This window comes from Melospiza melodia, chromosome 30, assembly GCF_035770615.1.
Source record: "Melospiza melodia melodia isolate bMelMel2 chromosome 30, bMelMel2.pri, whole genome shotgun sequence".
NCBI lineage: Eukaryota > Metazoa > Chordata > Aves > Passeriformes > Passerellidae > Melospiza > Melospiza melodia.
In genome coordinates, this window is record NC_086223.1 from 4,415,661 (window position 1) to 4,432,379 (window position 16,719).

A 16,719-nucleotide genomic window follows, 5' to 3' on the forward strand; every position below is an offset into this window, starting at 1 on the left:
GGCAAATGGCCGGGGCCTCAAAAGATTTCACTGCTTTTGTTTCGTTCTTTATTATTGTGGTTTATTTCTTTTTATTTATTTGTCTTTAACTGGGAAAGGGAATGTATCCCCAGGCGATGTGGGTGGGGTTTAGAAGGGTTTGGGAGGTGTTGACCCGCTTGGTTTTGGGGTTTGGAGGTGGGGTTAAGGTTGGGAAACCAGAGTGGAAGCAAGGATGAAACAGGGATGCTGAAAGCTGCTCTGCGTCCCAACCCCAGCACCCTGGGCCAGGCTGGATCCAGGGGGTCCCCATGGCACCCCAGAACCTCCCATGGCATCCCAGAACCTCCTAATGCACTTCAGAACTTCCCACGGCCCTCCAGAACATCTCACAGCACCCCAGAACCTCCCACAACACCCCAGAACCTTCCATGGTACCTCAGGACCTCCCATGGCCCTCCAGAACCTTCCATGGCACCTCAGAACATCCCATGGCCCTCCAGAACCTTCCATGGTACCTCAGAACCTTCCATGCCCCTCCAGAACCTTCCATGGTACCTCAGAACCTCCCATGGCACCCCAGAACATCCCATGGCACCCCAGAACCTTCCATGGCCCTCCAGAACCTTCCATGGCACCTCAGAACATCCCATGCCCTCCAGAACCTTCCATGGCACCTCAGAACATCCCATGGCATCCCAAAACCTCCCATGACATCCCAGAACCTTCCTTGGTACCTCAGAACCTTCCACGCCCCTCCAGAACCTCCCACGGCCCTCCAGAACCTTCCAATGGCACCCCAGAACCTCCCATGGCCCTCCAGAACCTTCCATGGTACCCCAGAACATCCCATAGCACCCCAGAACCTTCCATGGCCCTCCAGAACCTTCCAATGGCACCCCAGAACCTCCCATGGCCTTCCAGAACCTTCCACAGCACCCCAGAGCCTCCCATGGCACCTCAGAACCTCCATTGGCCTCCCAGAACTTCCCATGGCCCCCCACAACCTTCCATGGCCCTCCAGAACCTCCCAATGGCACCCCAGAACTTCCCACCCCCCCAGGGCACCTTGTTCTGCCAGGTCACACCTGTCCCCATGTCCCCACAGCCCTTGGAGCAGGGGGGTTCACCCCTCACGGACCCCAAATCCCGCCCCTTCCTCGCTACCGTCGTTAATGAAGTTGGATAATAATTAACAGCGGTTAAAAGTATCCAGTGAATAAAAGAACAGTGGATCCAATTGGGTAATAATTAACAATTCTCTGCCTGACCCAGCTGTCCCCTCTGCCGCCCGGGGGCCTGGTGGCACTGTCCCAGTGCCATGTTCCAGATCCCAGTGCCATGTTCCACATCCCAGTGCGGTGTCCAACCCTCCCAGTGCCACATTCCACATCCCAGTGCCATGTTCCAGTTCCCAGTGAGGTGTCCCAGTCCCTGGTCCCTTCCCCTGGCACCTTTGCATTGTCCCTGTCCCCACTGCAGTGTCCTGGTGTCACAGTGCATGGCCCCAGCGTCCCCATATGTGCCCCCAGGATCCTGGATGACTGTCACAGAATTCCAGGATGGTTTGGGTTGGAAAGGACCTCAAAGCCACCCAGTGCCACCCCTGCCATGGCAGGGACACCTCCCACTGTCTCAGGGTGCCCCAAGCCCCAGTGTCCAACCTGGCCTTGGGGCTCCACACCTGGGCACAGCCTGGGTGCTCCGGGGGGCTGGGAACTGTCCATAGGCAGTGTCCCCTGTCCCTGGGCACTGTCCCTGGGCACTGTCCTTGTCCTGTCTGTCACTGTCCCTGTGCACTCTCATTGCCCTGGCTCACTATCCCTGTGCACTGTCCCCCTGTCCCTGTCCTGCTATGCCACTGTCCCTGTTTGGGTGTCCCTGTCCCACTGTCTGGCTGTTCCTGTTTCTGTCCCAGTCCCTCTGTCCCTCTATCCCCCTGTCCCTGTCCCCTTGTCCCTGTGTCCCTCTGTCCCTATCCCAGTCCCTGTGTCCCTCTGTCTCTGTCCCACTGTCCCTGTGTCCCTGTCCCCATCCCTGTCCCTCCGTCCCCTGTCCCTCTGTCCCCCTATCCCAATCCCCCTGTCTCCCTGCCCCTCTCTCCCTGTCCCTGTCCCCCTGTCCCTCTGTCCCGGTTGCTGTCCCTGTCCCTCTGTCCATCTGTCCCCATCCCTGTCCCTCTGTCCCTCTGTCCTGTCCATCTGTCCATCTGTCCCTGCAGTCCCTCCCATCCCCGCCAGGCGGCGCCTGCCACCCCCGCTCTCCGTGCACTGCCCGCTCCGGCCGCCAGGGGGCGCCGACAGCGCAGCGCCGGGAGGGGCCCGTTCCTGGAGCCGCGCGCTGATTGGTCGCGGTGCGGAGGGAGCCTATGTAAAGCGAGCGCTGATTGGGCGCAGTGCTGGGAAGCCGATGCAAGGCGGGCTCTGATTGGCCGCGCGCTGTCCCAGCACGGAGAGGGAGCGGGACCGGGAGCGGAGCCGGGGCCGGTGCGGGGCCGGTCCCGCCATGGAGGAGCCGGGCTGCGGGGCCGGTCCCGCCATGGACGAGCCGGGCTGCGGGGCGCAGTTCCGCGCCGCCGTGCAGGTGATCCAAGGGCTGCCGCGGAGCGGTGAGTAGCGGCCGGGAGCGGGGCCGGGCGGGCGCGGCGTGGGCGGCCCCGCTGACCGTGCCCCGCAGGTGCGTACCGGCCCTCGTACGAGGAGATGCTGCGCTTCTACAGCTACTACAAACAGGCAACGGCGGGGCGCTGCCAGGGCCCGCGGCCCGGCTTCTGGGACCCCATCGGCCGATACAAGTGGTAAGGGGGGGTCCCGGTCCTGCTCCCGGTCCCGCTCCGGTTCTAGTCCGGGTCCGGGTCCAGGGCCGGTCTGGTTCCGGTCCCGCTCTGGTCCCTCTCCGGTCCCAGTCCCGCTCCGGGGCCGCTCCCGGTCCCGGTCTTGGTCCTACTCCCGCTCGGGTTCCGGTCCGGTCCCGCTCCCCATCCGGTTCGGATCCGGGTCCGTTCCCGGTCCCGGTCCCTCTCCTGCTCCGGGTCCGGTCTCGCTCCAGATCCCAGTGCCTGTTCCGGTCTGGGTCCGGTCCTGCTCCTGTCCCGCTCCGGTTCTGGTCCAGTCCCGCTCCCGGTTCTGCTCCCCCTCCGGTTCCGGTCCCGGTTAACTCTGGTCCCGTTCCGGTTCCGGTCCCGCTCCGGTTCTGGTCTGGTCCCGCTCCCGCTCCCATCCCAGTCCCGCTCCGGTTCTGGTCCAGTCACGATTCCGGTCCCGCTCCGGTTCCGCTCCAGGTCCGGTCCCGGTCCCTGTCCCGGTCCCCCTCCCGCTCCCCCTCCGGTTCCGGTCCCGCTCTGGGTCCAGTCCTGCTCCCGGTCCCTGTCCCTGTCCAGTCCCGCTCCCGCTCCGGTTCCGGTTCCTGTCGGGTTCCGGTCCCGCTGACGGCCCGGGCCCCGCAGGGACGCCTGGCACAGCCTGGGCGCGATGTCCAAGGAGGAGGCGATGGCCGCGTACGTGGCGGAGATGAAGAAGGTGGCGCAGAAGGTACCGGGGCGGGCGGCGGGGCCGGGCCGGGCAGTGCCCGGTGCCGCCCGGTGCCCGTGCCCAGCCGCGGCCTCCGCAGGTCATTGACACCGTGCCCATGGACGAGAGCACGCGGGAGATGTTCCGCTACTTCGAGCCGCTCTACGAGGTCATCCACGACATGCCCCGGCCCCCCGAGGCCTTCTTCAGGAGCACAGCGGGTGAGCGCGGCCGGGACCGGTGCTGCCCTGTCCCGGTGCCCCCTGTGCTACCCTGCCCTGTGCCGGTGCTGCCCTGTCCCGGTGCTGCCCTGTCCCGGTGCCCCCTGTGCTACCCTGCCCTGTCCCGGTGCTGCCCTGTCCCGGTGCCCCCTGTGCTACCCTGCCCTGTGCCGGTGCTGCCCATTCCCGGTGCCCCCTGTGCTACCCTGCCCCTGGTGATGCCCATTCCCGGTGCCCCCTGTGCTACCCTGCCCCCGGTGCTGCCCATTCCCGGTGCTGCCCTCCTGCTGCCACCGGTACCGGCACCGGGTCTGGTTTGGCCCCGAGGGGACACGGGGGGGACACAGAACATCCCAGAGACCCTGCAGGGGCACTGCTGCTGCTGCCAGAGGCTCTCTGGGCACACCGGTGTCCCTTTGTGTGACACTGGTGTCCCTGTGTGTGACAGAGGTGTCCCCTTGTGTGGCACTGATGTGTGGCACTGGTGTCCCCATGTGTGATACTGGTGTCCCTGTGTGTGACACTGGTGTCCCTGTGTGTGACAGAGGTGTCCCTGTGTGACACTAGCGTCCTGGTGTGTGACACAGGTGTCCTGGTGTGTGGCACTGGTGTCCCCATGTGTGATACTGGTTCCCTGTGTGTGACAGAGGTGTCCCTGTGTGTGAGAGAGGTGTCCCTGTGTGACACTAGCGTCCTGGTGTGTGATTCAGGTGTCCCCGTGTGTGACACAGGTGTCCCTGTGTGTGACATTGGTGTCCCTGTGTGACACTAGTGTCCCCTTGTGTGACACAGGTGTCCCTGTGTGTGTCCTGGTGTGTGACACAGGTGTCCCTGTGTGTGACACTGGTGTGCCCTTGTGTGGCACTGATGTGACACTGCTGTCCCTGTATGTGGCACTGGTTTGCCTGTGTGTGACAGAGGTGTCCCCTTGGGTGGCACTGGTCCCCTTGTGTGACAGAGGTGTCCCTGTGTGTGACAGAGGTGTCCCTGTCTGTGATATTTGTGTCCCCTTGTGTGAGACTGCTGTCCCCTTGTGTGGCACCAGTGTCCCCATGTGTGACAGAGGTGTCCCCATGTGTGATACTGGTTCCCTGTGTGTGACACTGGTGTGACACAGGTGTCCCTCTGTGTGTGACACTGCTGTCCCTGTGTGTGACAAAGGTGTCTCTCTGTGTGACACCAGTGTCCCTCTGTGTCCCAGGTGCTTTGTTCTCCATTTTGCTGCTGAATCCTTTTAAAAGGCAGCCTTGGTTTTCCTCTGAAATTCAAAAGCTGTGCCTAAACTGGTCATTATCCACTTGGAGTGTCCCTTACAGGTGACATTGTCACTTGGGAGTGTCCCTTACAAGTGACATTGTCACTTAAATCCAAACCTGGTGGCACAAGCAGCCCGAGGTGGCTGAACTGAGGTGCAGAGCCCTGAGCTCCTCAAGGTGTGGAGTCCTTTGTGTTAAAGGCTCCTAAATCACCTTCAGCCCCTGCAGTCACAGCTGTGGTGGAGCAGAAAGGGAATTCCAGAGTGTGCAGCGTGGCAGGTGCCTCCAGCAGCTTCTGGTGTCCCTGTGTGTGACACTGGTGTCCCTGTGTGTGACTCTGGTGTCCCTGTGTGTGACTGGTGTCCCTCTGTGTGACTCTGTCCCTGTGTGTGACTGGTGTCCCCGTGTGTGACTCTGGTGTCCCTCTGTGTGACTCTGTCCCTGTGTGTGACTCTGGTCTCTCTGTGTGTCACTCTGGTGTCCCTGTGTGTCACTCTGGTGTCCCCGTGTGTGGCTCTGGTGTCCCCGTGTGTGACTCTGGTGTCCCTGTGTGTGTCACTGGTGTCCCTGTGTGTGTCACTGGTCTCTCTGTGTGAGACTCTGGTGTCCCTATGTGTGACTGGTGTCCCTGTGTGTGACTCTGTCCCTGTGTGTGGCTCTGGTGTCCCTGTGTGTGGCTCTGGTGTCCCTGTGTGTGTGACTCTGGTGTCCCTGTGTGTCACTCTGGTGTCCCTCTGTGTGACTCTGGTGTCCCTGTGTGTGTGACTCTGGTGTCCCTGTGTGTGGCTCTGGTGTCCCTGTGTGTGACTGGTGTCCCTGTGTGTCACTCTGGTGTCCCTCTGTGTGACTCTGGTGTCCCTGTGTGTGTGACTCTGGTGTCCCTGTGTGTGTCACTGGTGTCCCTGTGTGTGACACTGGTCTCTCTGTGTGAGACTCTGGTGTCCCTATGTGTGACTGGTGTCCCTGTGTGTGTGACTCTGTCCCTGTGTGTGACTCTGATGTCCCTCTGTGTGGCTCTGGTGTCCCTGTGTGTCACTCTGGTGTCCCTCTATGTGACTCTGGTGTCCCTGTGTGTGACACTGGTGTCCCTCTGTGTGTGGCTCTCGTGTCCCTGTGTGTGTGGCACTGGTGTCCCTGAGTGTGACTCTGGTGTCCCCGTGTGCAGCTCTGGTGTCCCTGTGTGTGACACTCGTGTCCCTCTGTGTGACATGTGACTCTGGTGTCCCTGTGTGTGACTCTGTCCCTCTATGTGACTCTGGTGTCCCTGTGTGTGACTCTGGTGTCCCTGTGTGTGTCACTCTGGTGTCCCTCTGTGTGACTCTGGTGTCCCTGTGTGGCTCTGGTGTCCCTGTGTGTGGCTCTGGTCTCTTTGTGTGTGGCTCTGGTGTCCCTCTGTGTGACTCTGGTGTCCCTCTATGTGACTCTGTCCCTGTGTGTGCAGCTCTGGTGTCCCGGTGTGTGGCTCTGGTGTCCCTGTGTGTGACAGAGCTCACAGAGCTGGGGCTCTGGGCAGCTTTGGGTTTATTTATTTATATATAAAGTTTATAAAGTTATAAAGTTTTAAAGCAGCATTTGGAACCCAAACCATGGGTGGGTCCCGGTCCCACCAGGTCTCCAGAGCCTGGTGAATGTGGTGGCTGGGGCCAGGTCTGTCCTGGTGCTCTGGGAGGTGACAGGAGCCACACTCTGTGGGTCACAGCACACCCTGAGCAGGATCTGGGGATGGGGAGGAGGATTTGGGGAATTTGAGGAGGATTTGGGAGGAGTGGCACTGCCCCTGTGTGGGGTGCAGCTGCCTTGTCCCCTCAGTGTCCCTGTGGTGGTGAGGACAGGCTGGGGACAGCGGGGACAGCAGAGTGAGGGAAGGAGCAGCAGGGCAGCATTGCCACACACCTGCCCAGGAGCAGGGAGCAAAGTCCTGGGGGCTGCTGGAAACCTGCTGGGATTAACCCCTTGGGCACCAGGGCCTGCTGGGGAGGGCTGGGGGCTGGCAGGACCTCTCAGGGGCTGCTGGGCCAGGTCCTGGGGTGCTGCTCTCCCAGGTTCTTGGGGTGCTGCTGGTCCAGATCTTTGAGGTGCTGCTGGCCCAGGTCCTTGGGGTGCTTCTCTCCCAGGTCCTGGGGTGCTGCTGGCCCAGGTCTGTGAGCTGCTGCTGGCTCAAATATTTGGGTGCTTCTCTCCCAGATCCCTGAGGTGCTGCGGGCCCAGGTTCTGAGGTGCTGCTGGTCCAGATCTTGGGGTGCTGCTGGCCCAGATCTTTAGGGTGCTTCTCTCCCAGGTCCTCTCAGGGTGCTGCTGGCCCAGGTCTTTGTGGTTCTTCTCTCCCAGGTCCCTGGGGTGCTGCTGGCCCAGATTTGTGGGGTGTTTCTCTCCCAGGTGCTGGGGTGCTGCTGGCCACACAAGGCTCCTCCATCCAGCACCTCTTGCCCTGGGCTCTGTTACTGTGGCTGTGCCCTGGGCTGTGGGCACTGCCAGGGGACAGCACTGTCACTGTCACTGTCCCTCAGCAGTGCTGGTCCCCCTGCCTGCTGCCCCAGGGGTTTGGGGACAGGGACACCCCACCACCCCTGGGTGAGCAGGGTGCTGTGCACAGGGTGAGCCCAGGTGGGTTCCTGGCTCCTCTCCTTCCCTTGCCAGCTGCTGGCACCTCCCTGGCATTTCCACGGCCAGCCCAGCCAGGACAGCAGCTCTGAGGGCACCAAGTGACCCAGCTGTGCCTTTCCCTCTGTGCAGAGAGCCAGGGGCAGCAGGATGGCACCAGCCAGGATGGCACAGAGAGCAGCCCAGCTCCAGAGATCCCCAGGGACAGCCTGCCAGGGCAGCAGCACGTGCCAGGTTGGTGTTCCTGCCTTGGCAGAGCCCTGTGCAGCACAAGCAGGGCTGGGGCATGGAGCTGTTGGCACCTCTGCTCCAGCCCTGGATGCTCTGGGCACTGCCCAGTCACAGGTCCAGCTCTCACTGCACTTGTGGGGTTGGCTCTGCCTCATTCCTGCTGTGCAAAGGGGCCAAGATCTGCTAAACTGCAGGGACAAGGGGAGGCTGGGCTGGAAAATATCACCCTGGAAGGTCCCTGATCCATGGGGGGATGTTCTCCCGTGGCTCAAGCCCTGTTTGCAGCTCCCTTGGCACTGGGATTCACAGCACCAAGCCCTGGTGGCACCTCAGGCCTGGCTTTTGTCTCAGCCCAGCCTCGCTGTGCCCCCTCGAGGGCCCCTGGCTGTGCCCTGGGTTGGGCAGGGTGCTGCAGGGAGGTTCCTCCTCCTCCTCCTCCTCCTCCTGCTGCTGCTCCAGCCTTCCCCAGGAGCAAATATGGTCACAGAGCGAGTGCCAGTGTGCCAGCCTTGGGCTGTGTCCCTGCCTGTGCCACGCTGCCCTGGGGGGCTGTGCCAGTGTGACACCGTGGGCAGCAGAAGGGGGAATTCAGTCCTTGGCTTCATGGCCACGTGAGCAGAGCTGCAGTGCCTCAGTTTCCCTCTCCAGCCTCGTCCAGCTGTGCCCTCCACACAGCTGGGCACCCCTGCCCTGCCCTGGGCTCAGCCCTGTGCTTCCCTTCCAGGACCTGGGCTGGCTCCAGGCCCCGAGGTGACCCAGGTGACGAGTGACTCTGAGGGGGACACGTTCAGTGACACCCCGGAGCAGATGGAGCCTGAGAAGGTAATGGAGGAAGCGCTGGAGGCTTTGCCACCCCTGCCACCGCCAGCCTGGGAGCTTCATAAAACCAGCAGGGACACCCTCGTGCAGCTCTCTGTGCTTTGTGTCACTCCTGTCCCTGTCCCTGTCACTGGGGGATGCTGAGGAGCCTCAGGGACACCCTCGTGCAGCTCTCTGTGCTTTGTGGCACTCCTGGAGCCTGTCCCTGTCACTGGGGAATGCTGAGGAGACTCAGGGACACCCTCGTGCTCCTCTCTGTGCTTTGTGTCACTCCTGTCCCTGTCCCTGTCACTGGGGGATGCTGAGGAGCCCCAGGGACACCCTCCTGCTCCTCTCTGTGCTTTGTGGCACTCCTGTCCCTGTCCCTGTCACTGGGGGATGCTGAGGAGCCTCCCCATTGCTGTGGTGAGGCTCCACCACATGGGTGCCACCACCTGCATTGTTCCCCTGCCACGTTTGGTGCCATGCTGAGGCCTGTGGGTCTGGTGGAAGGAAGGAAGAAGGAAACCCCCCCACTCTTTTTCCACCTCAAATCTGGGCGCTCACTCCCCTCAGATGTCACCACCCAAACCAGAAATGCCACCAAAAATGCCACCCCAAGGGAAGCCTTGCACTGCTGCCTGGCATTGCCCCCCTGCCCTGGCATGGGAATTGGGGTCTCAGGGCCCTTCTCTCCCCTCTCACAGGCCGGGCAGGTGTGGGGGCTCCCCCCAAAGAGCCCCCAGGGCGGGGCTGAGCCCCCAGAGCCCCTCAGTGCTGGGCAGGGCGAGCGGGGCCAAGGCAGGAGAGCCGAGGGGAGCAGCAGCAGCAGCAGCACAGACCTGCCAGCCCTGGGCTCTGACACAGGTGGGTGCAGAGCTTGTCCCCAAGTCCCCTCCTGCTGCTGCCACCTCCATGGGCTGGCCTGGGGGTGGGATGGGGCTGAGTTTGGCTCCAGCACGCACAGCTGGGTGGTCAGAAGCTGAAGGAAGCCACAAGTGTCCTGTGTGTGCATCCCCAAGCAGCTCAGCCCCTCCTTTGCCCAATTCCTGCTGTGGTACTGAATTGTCTGAGTTTGGGGGATGCAGGGCCCTGGTTCCCCGTGCCCAGCTCCTGCCCCTTGTCCTTTGGGTGTGGGTGGTGCCAAGGGTGAGCTGTGCCCAGCAGGGCAGGGAGGAAGCTGTTCCCTGTGCTCTGGAGGCCTTGGGGACAGCAGTGCCACTCACCTGGGCACCACCAGGCCTTGAGCTGTGCCACTGCACCCTCTGTGCTGTCCCCAGACACTCTGGGGTGGCATTGCCACCCTGACCCGTGGGACTGGTGCCATTGCCTCACCTGGCACAGCCCACGTGTCTCACCCTTTCCCCCGTTGCTGTTCCCTTCCGGGCTGCCTGACCTTGGCACTGAACTTGTCCCCAGGGCTGGCAGCGAGTCCCTGCCTGTGTCCTGCTCCCTGCCTGGATTATCCAGGGTTTGCCAGCCTGATTTGGGCCTGGGGACAGCCAGGGAGGAGCTGCCCTGGCCCTGGCTGTCCTGCCCCATGGTGGCACCTTCACCAGGTGTGACCCACAGCACCCACTGCCACCACCAGGCAGTGTCACAGCGGTGCGCGGCCCTGGGGACATCCTGTGGGTGGGCAGGCGCCCCATGGGTGTCACTGCCCAGCAGCGGGTGCCAGCGCGGGGCGGGCAGCGCCAGCGTGCCCTGGCAGCCGTGTGCCCCTGGCTGTGCCCGCAGATGCCCGGCTGCCCGGGGAGCTGGAGGCGCAGGTGGCCGGCGCGGTGCGGGCGCTGCAGGAGGAGCTGCGGCGGGTGCGGGAGCGGCTCAGCCGCCTGGAGACGCTCGGGGCTGCCCAGGTACGGCCGGGGACAGCGCTGGGACTGAGCTGGGCTCGGCTCCGGCCGTGCCACACAGCCGGGGACAGAGCTGGGACTGAGCTGGGCCCGGCTCCGGGCCCTGTCACACAGCCGGGGACAGAGCTGGGACAGAGCTGGGACTGAGCTGGGCTCGGCTCCGGCCGTGCCACACAGCGGGGACAGAGCTGGGCCTGAGCTGGGACAGAGCTGGGCCCGGCTCCGGCCGTGCCACACGGCTGGCCCTGTTGTGGGGACACCCTGGTGGTTGCTGGTGACAAATCCTGGTGGGGTGAGGCTGGCGGTGACCTGATCCTGCCAACAGAGGCAGGGCTGCTGCCCCTCGCTGCCAGCGTCCCCCTCAGTCCCACTGCACTCCTTATTCCCACTGCTCCCTCATTCCAAGTGCCTCCTCATTCCCATTTTCCCCTCATTCCTGCCCCACTCATTCCCACTGCCCCCTTCATTCCCATTGCCCCCTTCATTCCTGTTTCCCCCTCATTCCCACTGCCCACTTTGTTCCCAATGCCCCCCTCATTCCCACTGCCCCTTCATTCCTGTTTCCCCCTCATTCCCATTGCCCTGCTTATTCTCTCTGCTCCTTCATTCCCGTTTCCTGCCTCATTCCCAGCACATCCCTCATTCCCATTGTCCCCTCATTCCTGTTTTCTCTTTATTCCTGCCCCCCTCATTCCCATTTCCCCCCTCATTCCTGCTGCCCTTTCACTCCTGTTTCCCCCTCATTCCCACTGCCCCCCTTATTCCTGCCCCCCCTATTCCCACTGCTCGCCTCATTCCCATTTCCCCCCTCATTTCTGTTTCCCCTCTCATTCCCATTGTCCCCTCACTCCTGGTGTCCCCCTCATTCCCATTTTCCCCTAATTCCCATTTCCCCCCTCATTCCTGCCTCACTCCTTCCTGTTTCCTCCCTCATTCCCATTTCTCCCCTCGTTCTCTCTGTCCCCCAATTCCCATTTCCCCCCTCATTCCCTCTGCCCCTTCATTCCTGTTTCCCCCTCATTCCCATTTACCCGCTCATTCCCACTGCTCCCCTCATTCCCACTGCTCCCTTCATTGCTGTTTCTCCCCTCATTGCTGTTTCTCCCCTCATTCCCATTTCCACTGTCATTCCCATTTCCCCCTCATTCCTGTTTCCCCCTCATTCCCACTGTCCCTTCATTCCTGTTTTCCCCCAACTCCCATTGCCCCCCTCATTCCCTCTGCCCCCCTCATTCCCTCTGCCCCCATGCTCCCGGCCCAGCTGCCCCCTCTGATCCCTGCACAGCCTGTCCAGCCATTCCCTCCCTCTCCCAGGGCACAGGGGGTGCCCACCCCAGCTGCACCCCAAACCCTCTCCTGTCTTGCAGGGGCAGACAGACCCGGGCCCGGCACTCGCTCCACAGGTGAGTTAGGGCTGAAGGACTTGCTGGGGGTGGCCCTGCTGTCCCCCTGCCCACCTGAGCCCACAGGGCTGTGGGGACACATCTGGGGAGCAGGTGACACCCATGGGGACACTGCCAGGGATGCACAGAGGAGGGGGGATGTCACCGGGACACCGAGCAGTGCCGAGGGCGTGTTCGCTGCCATCGGTGCCACCTCTGTCCCCGTTCCCCCGGCCAGGCCGTGTCCCGATGGCGCCTGCCCGTGTCCCCACGCACGCTGCTCTTCCTGGCCACCTGGCCCTTCGTCACCCAGTGGCTGCTGCGCCACTGGCAGGGCAGGAAGAGGTGACCCCCGAGCACCGCCACCGCCACCGTTCCTCGCCATTCCGCTTCGCACGGAGCCACGCGGGAACCGCCTCAGCAGCCACCGGGACACCGGCACCGACACTGAGGGCCAGCACCGGGCCCCGCGCCGCCGCCGCCACGCACAGCCGGAGCAGGAGCAGCCCCGGGCCCGGCCCGGCCTCACCGGGGACAGCACCGAGCCTGCCTCGATTAAAGTCGCATTTTCGGTTCAGCCCCGCTGCCTGTGCCCTGCTACCGGGAGAGGAGAGCGCGGCCAAACGCTCCGGCCTGGCCACTGTCCCTGCCTGGTCACCCCCTGTCCCTGCCTGGTCACCCCCTGTCCCCCTGTCCCTGCCTGGTCACCCTCTGTCCCCGGTTGGTCACCCCTGTCCCCGGAGGTGGCCGTGGCCGCCCTGTCCCCCCGGCCGGCTCTGTCGCAGGCCCCAGGCTGTCCCCTGACCGGGTGCCATGCCCACCCTGAGGGTGCCACCGGCCCTGATCGGGAAGCCCCAGGGAGCCCCGGGACCTCCGTGAGGGGGTGCCCGGTGCGGGGCTGGGCAGGGCGGGTTCCACCCGCGGGTTCCTCCCCCCGTGAGGCCGCGGCTGCCCCGGGGCCCTCCTGTGCTGCTCCCCCTCAGGCACGGAGCCCCCACATGGCTCCCCCCGCCCTGTGTCCCTCAGAGGGGCCCCCAAACCCCGCCAGCCCCCCCCGAACGTGGGGCCCGAGGGGGACATGGCCGCCGTGGCTAAGGGTGGCAGGACCGGGAACGGGATCGGTACCGGGACCTGCACAAGGCCCGAGGGCTCCCCATCCCCCTCCTTGGCCGTGCCCCTCCCCCCGCACCCCCCGGGCCTCGGGAGCGCGGCTCCGCACCGCCCCTGCCAAAAGGGACGCGGCGCCTTTAAGAGGGGACTTCTTTCCGCTTCGGTTTGTTTACATCTCCCTCCGCCAACTGCAGTACAGTCGCACACCATACAGCGCCGGGATCCTTCCGCTCGGCCCCTTCTCCCCCGGGCCCGCGCACCCCCGGAGGCCCTCCCGGCCCCCGCTACAGCCCAGCCTGGCTCGGCCCGGCCCGGCCCAGCCCTGTACAACCCCCCGGTACCGGGGCCGCAGCACGGCCGGCGGAACCTCCGCCGCGCGGGGACTCTTTTCGGACCGTGCCACAGCCCCGCCGTGGGGGTGGCGCGCGCGCCGCCCTCGGCGCGGGCCTGAAGGTCGCGGGGCGCGCGCGGCCCCGCGCATGGGGACTCCCCCGCCTCGTGGTACGGTCCGATCCCGCCTTCTCCCCCTCGCGATTGGTGGCGCCGCGGAAGAGTGACGGCCATCTCGGCCAATGGTGGCCAGTCCCTGCAACGGCCGGGGGCGTGTCCTGGATGGCCGGCCCGCCCCCCGCGCCCGCTGATTGGCCGAGAGGCGGCACCGCCCGCGCGCTCGGGGCCGTGGCGGCGGCGCGGGGCGCGCGGCGGGGGCGGGTCCCGACGCGCGGCGGGGCGGGGCGCGCAGGGCGCCTGCGCCGGGCGGGGCGGGGCTCGCGCGGCTATAAAGGGAGCGGCCGCGGCCGAGGAGAGGCAGTCGGGAGCGGGCGGCGGCGGGCGCGGGTTGGGCTGTGGGGTGGGATTGCGGCGGGAGCGGCGGCGGCGGCGCGTGCAGTGCGCGCGGGGAGGCGGGCCCGGCGGCGTTAAACCTCCCCCGGGCCATGTCCCGGGCGGCCTGAGCGGGGCAGCCCCCATGCGGCGCCGGTAGCGCCCGTCAGCGACCGTAGCCGAGCGCAGCGCTATGGCCGACGCGGCGCCCGCTGAACCGGGGCCGGAGCCCCAGTGCGAAGCGGAGCCTCGCTCCGAGCCCGAGGCGCGGCCGGAGCCGCAGTCCGAGCCCGAGCCGCAGCCCGAGCGCGGAGAGGCGCCGACGGAGGACGGCGATGCCGGGCGGCTGCCGCCCCCCGGGGCGGAGGCGGCGGCGGCGGGCGGCGCCGAGGGGCGGCCGCCGGCGGGCGGAGCGGGGCGTCCCGGCCTGGGCCCGCGGTACCGGGCCGTGGGACGCACCGAGGAGTGGCCGGTGAAGAAGAAGCACCGTCGGCGGCCGTCGAAGAAGAAGCGGCGCTGGAAGCCGTACTCGAAGCTAAGCTGGGAGGAGAAACAGCAGTTCGACGAGCGGCAAAGCCTCCGCGCCTCCCGGCTGCGAGCGGAGATGTTCGCCAAGGGGCAGCCGGTGGCTCCCTACAACACCACGCAGTTCCTCATGGAGGACCATGACCAGGAGGAGCCCGACCTGAAAACCGGGCTGTACCCGCGGCGAGCGGCCGCCAAGTCGGACGACACGAGCGAGGAGGATTTCCTGGACGACGCGGCCGACGAGGACGGGGGCAGCGACGGGATGGGGGGGGACGGCAGCGAGTTTCTGCAGAGGGACTTCTCGGAGACCTACGAGCGGTACCATGTGGAGAGCCTGCAGAACATGAGCAAGCAGGAGCTGGTGAAGGAGTACCTGGAGCTGGAGAAGTGCCTGTCGCGCATGGAGGAGGAGAACAACCGGCTGAGGATGGAGAGCAAAAAAGCCGGCGGGGAAGCGGCGGACCCGGCGCGGGTGCAGGCGCTGGAGCGGGAGGTGGACAGGCTGCGAGCCGAGAACCTGCGGCTGCTGCGGGAGCAGGAGCTGCTGCCCCGGCAGGAAAAGGGCCCCTGCAAGCCGGGGGAGTGACACTGGGCCAGGGGGGCGCGGGGGGGTTTTTACAGTGCTGGGTGGAACATTCGGTCCTTGTACAGAGTCGCCGCGGACCCTTTTTACGGGCTAAACTGCAGCTGGGTGGGCCGAGGGCTCCCCCTTTTTTAGGTGGCTGTGATGGGGTGAGGGGGGGTTGATGTATTGGTGATATCTGGTTTATGGTTTTTTTTTTTTTGTTTTTGTTTTTTTTTTTTTTTTTTTGTGTCGAAACCAAAAAAGAGAAAAAAAAATTCCCCAGGAAAGCTGTAAATTGGCCAAAACTGACTATAAAAAAAAAATACAGAGGTCTAATAAATTTAATTACTTGTAACTGTAATAGTTTTGGTGTGATTTCTCGAAAATAATCAGGATGGCATTCCACCAGGGAATACATCCTGGATTATTTTCATCCTGTTATAACTGTTTGATTAAACTTAGTTGTAATTCCCCGCTTAACCCTTTTTGTTATTATTTTCCCCTATTTATTTTCAATTTTAATTCTGCTTAATGAGCTGAAATAGTTAAAAGTACCTGGAAGGGGGGGGTGAAATGGTGTATGATGGACACAGAGGAGTAGGAGTAGCCTCAAGTCTCTCTGTTTGCCTAAGGCTCACTTAAACTTGACTCTGTTTCCCAGCAGCTGTGCAGGAATCCAGGTCATTAACTGAAATCTGGGCAAAAAACTGCCCCATAATAATAATAATAATAATAAAAATACTTAAAGCTACAAGTGAGAAGAAAAACCTTAAAGTTTTGGAGCAGCCCAAGGAAAACTTTTGGTAGTCAGCACTTGGCCTCTGAAATGGCTGACGAGGGAAAGGCGATGGCTCAACCTCCCTCCTGCTGCACCTGAGAGAGAGGAGGAGGAGGAGGAGGGAGAAGCTCCGAGCCTGGAGCTTTTTTTGGGGGGTGAACAGGTCCATGAAAGGGTGAAGCAGGGGAGGAGGGGCTGGGATGGGGCTGGGAGGTGATGAAAGCTGGGCCTGGACATGGGGGAACGGGGCATTTACACAGAGCCTGAGGGGAGAGGAGGGGACAGCGGGAACCGGCATGGGCCCAGGAATGGGGGAATTTGGCATTTCCATAAAACCTGAGGGGCTCGGGAAGGGCAGGGGAGGGGGACGGAGCTGTCCCAGAGCTCCGGGGACAGCAGGAACGGGCTGGGCCCAGGAACGGGGGAATTGGCATTCACACAAAACCTGAGGGGTGAAGAGGGGACGGGGGTGTCCCAGGGCTCGGGGGACAGCAGGAGCGGGATGGGCCCGGGCAGCTTCCCAGCAATGGGGGAATTGGACATTTCCACAGAAGCGGAGGGGGATGGGGCTGTCCCAGCGCTCCAGGGACAGCAAGAGCCTGGATGTGCCCGGGCAGCTGCCCTGCAATGGGGGAATTGGACATTTCCATATAACCTGAGGGGATTGGGGCCGCCCCAGAGCTCCGGGGGCAGCAGGAACCGGGATGGGCCTGGGAATGGGGGAACTGGACATTTCCATAAAACCTGAGGGGGACGGGGCTGTCCCAGCGCTCCGGGGACAGCACGAACCGGGATGGGCCTGGGAATGGGGGAATTGGGCATTTCCACAAAACCCAAGGGGAGGGGAAGGACGGGGGACGGGGCTATCCCAGTTCTCTGGGGACAGCAGGAGCCGGGATAGGCCTGGGCAGCTGCCCAGCAATGGGGGAAACTGGACATTTCCATAAAACCCGAGGGGAGAGGAGGGCATGGGGCCGCCCCAGAGCTCCGGGGGCAGCAGGAACCGGGATGGGCCGGGGAATGGGGGAATTGGGCATTTCCACAGACCCCGATGGGGACGGGGCTGTCCCAGCACTGCCAGGCAGC

At 63.7% G+C, this 16,719-nt stretch overlaps 2 protein-coding genes across 3 annotated transcripts; both read left to right on the top strand.

Annotated features, from left to right (window-relative positions):
• The first annotated feature begins 2,467 nt into the window (after window positions 1-2,467).
• Window positions 2,468-12,293, top strand: ACBD4 (acyl-CoA binding domain containing 4). Of its 2 annotated transcripts, XM_063178807.1 has the most exons (10): window positions 2,468-2,587; window positions 2,656-2,776; window positions 3,425-3,509; window positions 3,589-3,709; window positions 7,699-7,800; window positions 8,522-8,619; window positions 9,303-9,462; window positions 10,333-10,451; window positions 11,816-11,851; window positions 12,069-12,293. In XM_063178807.1, exons 1-10 carry the CDS (start codon window positions 2,485-2,487, stop codon window positions 12,177-12,179), a joined length of 1,056 nt encoding a protein of 351 aa, XP_063034877.1. In that variant the 5' UTR covers window positions 2,468-2,484; the 3' UTR covers window positions 12,180-12,293. The 2 variants fall into 2 exon arrangements, with proteins under 2 accessions (XP_063034877.1, XP_063034878.1); XM_063178808.1 differs by lacking the exons at window positions 10,333-10,451; window positions 11,816-11,851; window positions 12,069-12,293 and adding an exon at window positions 10,015-10,251.
• Window positions 12,294-13,836: 1,543 nt separating this feature from the next.
• On the top strand, window positions 13,837-15,103 carry HEXIM1 (HEXIM P-TEFb complex subunit 1). Its single transcript, XM_063178811.1, has one exon. It carries the CDS (start codon window positions 13,956-13,958, stop codon window positions 14,874-14,876), a length of 921 nt encoding a protein of 306 aa, XP_063034881.1. The 5' UTR covers window positions 13,837-13,955; the 3' UTR covers window positions 14,877-15,103.
• The last annotated feature ends 1,616 nt before the right edge of the window (window positions 15,104-16,719 follow it).

Coding starts and splice junctions, on each gene's coding strand:
- ACBD4 (XM_063178807.1), top strand. CDS start 2,485: ATGGAGGAGCCGGGCTGCGGGGCCGGTCCCGCCATGGACGAGCCGGGC. Junction 2,777..3,424: donor CCCATCGGCCGATACAAGTG/GTAAGGGGGGGT, acceptor CGGGCCCCGCAG/GGACGCCTGGCACAGCCTGG. Junction 3,510..3,588: donor TGAAGAAGGTGGCGCAGAAG/GTACCGGGGCGG, acceptor CGGCCTCCGCAG/GTCATTGACACCGTGCCCAT.
- HEXIM1 (XM_063178811.1), top strand. CDS start 13,956: ATGGCCGACGCGGCGCCCGCTGAACCGGGGCCGGAGCCCCAGTGCGAA.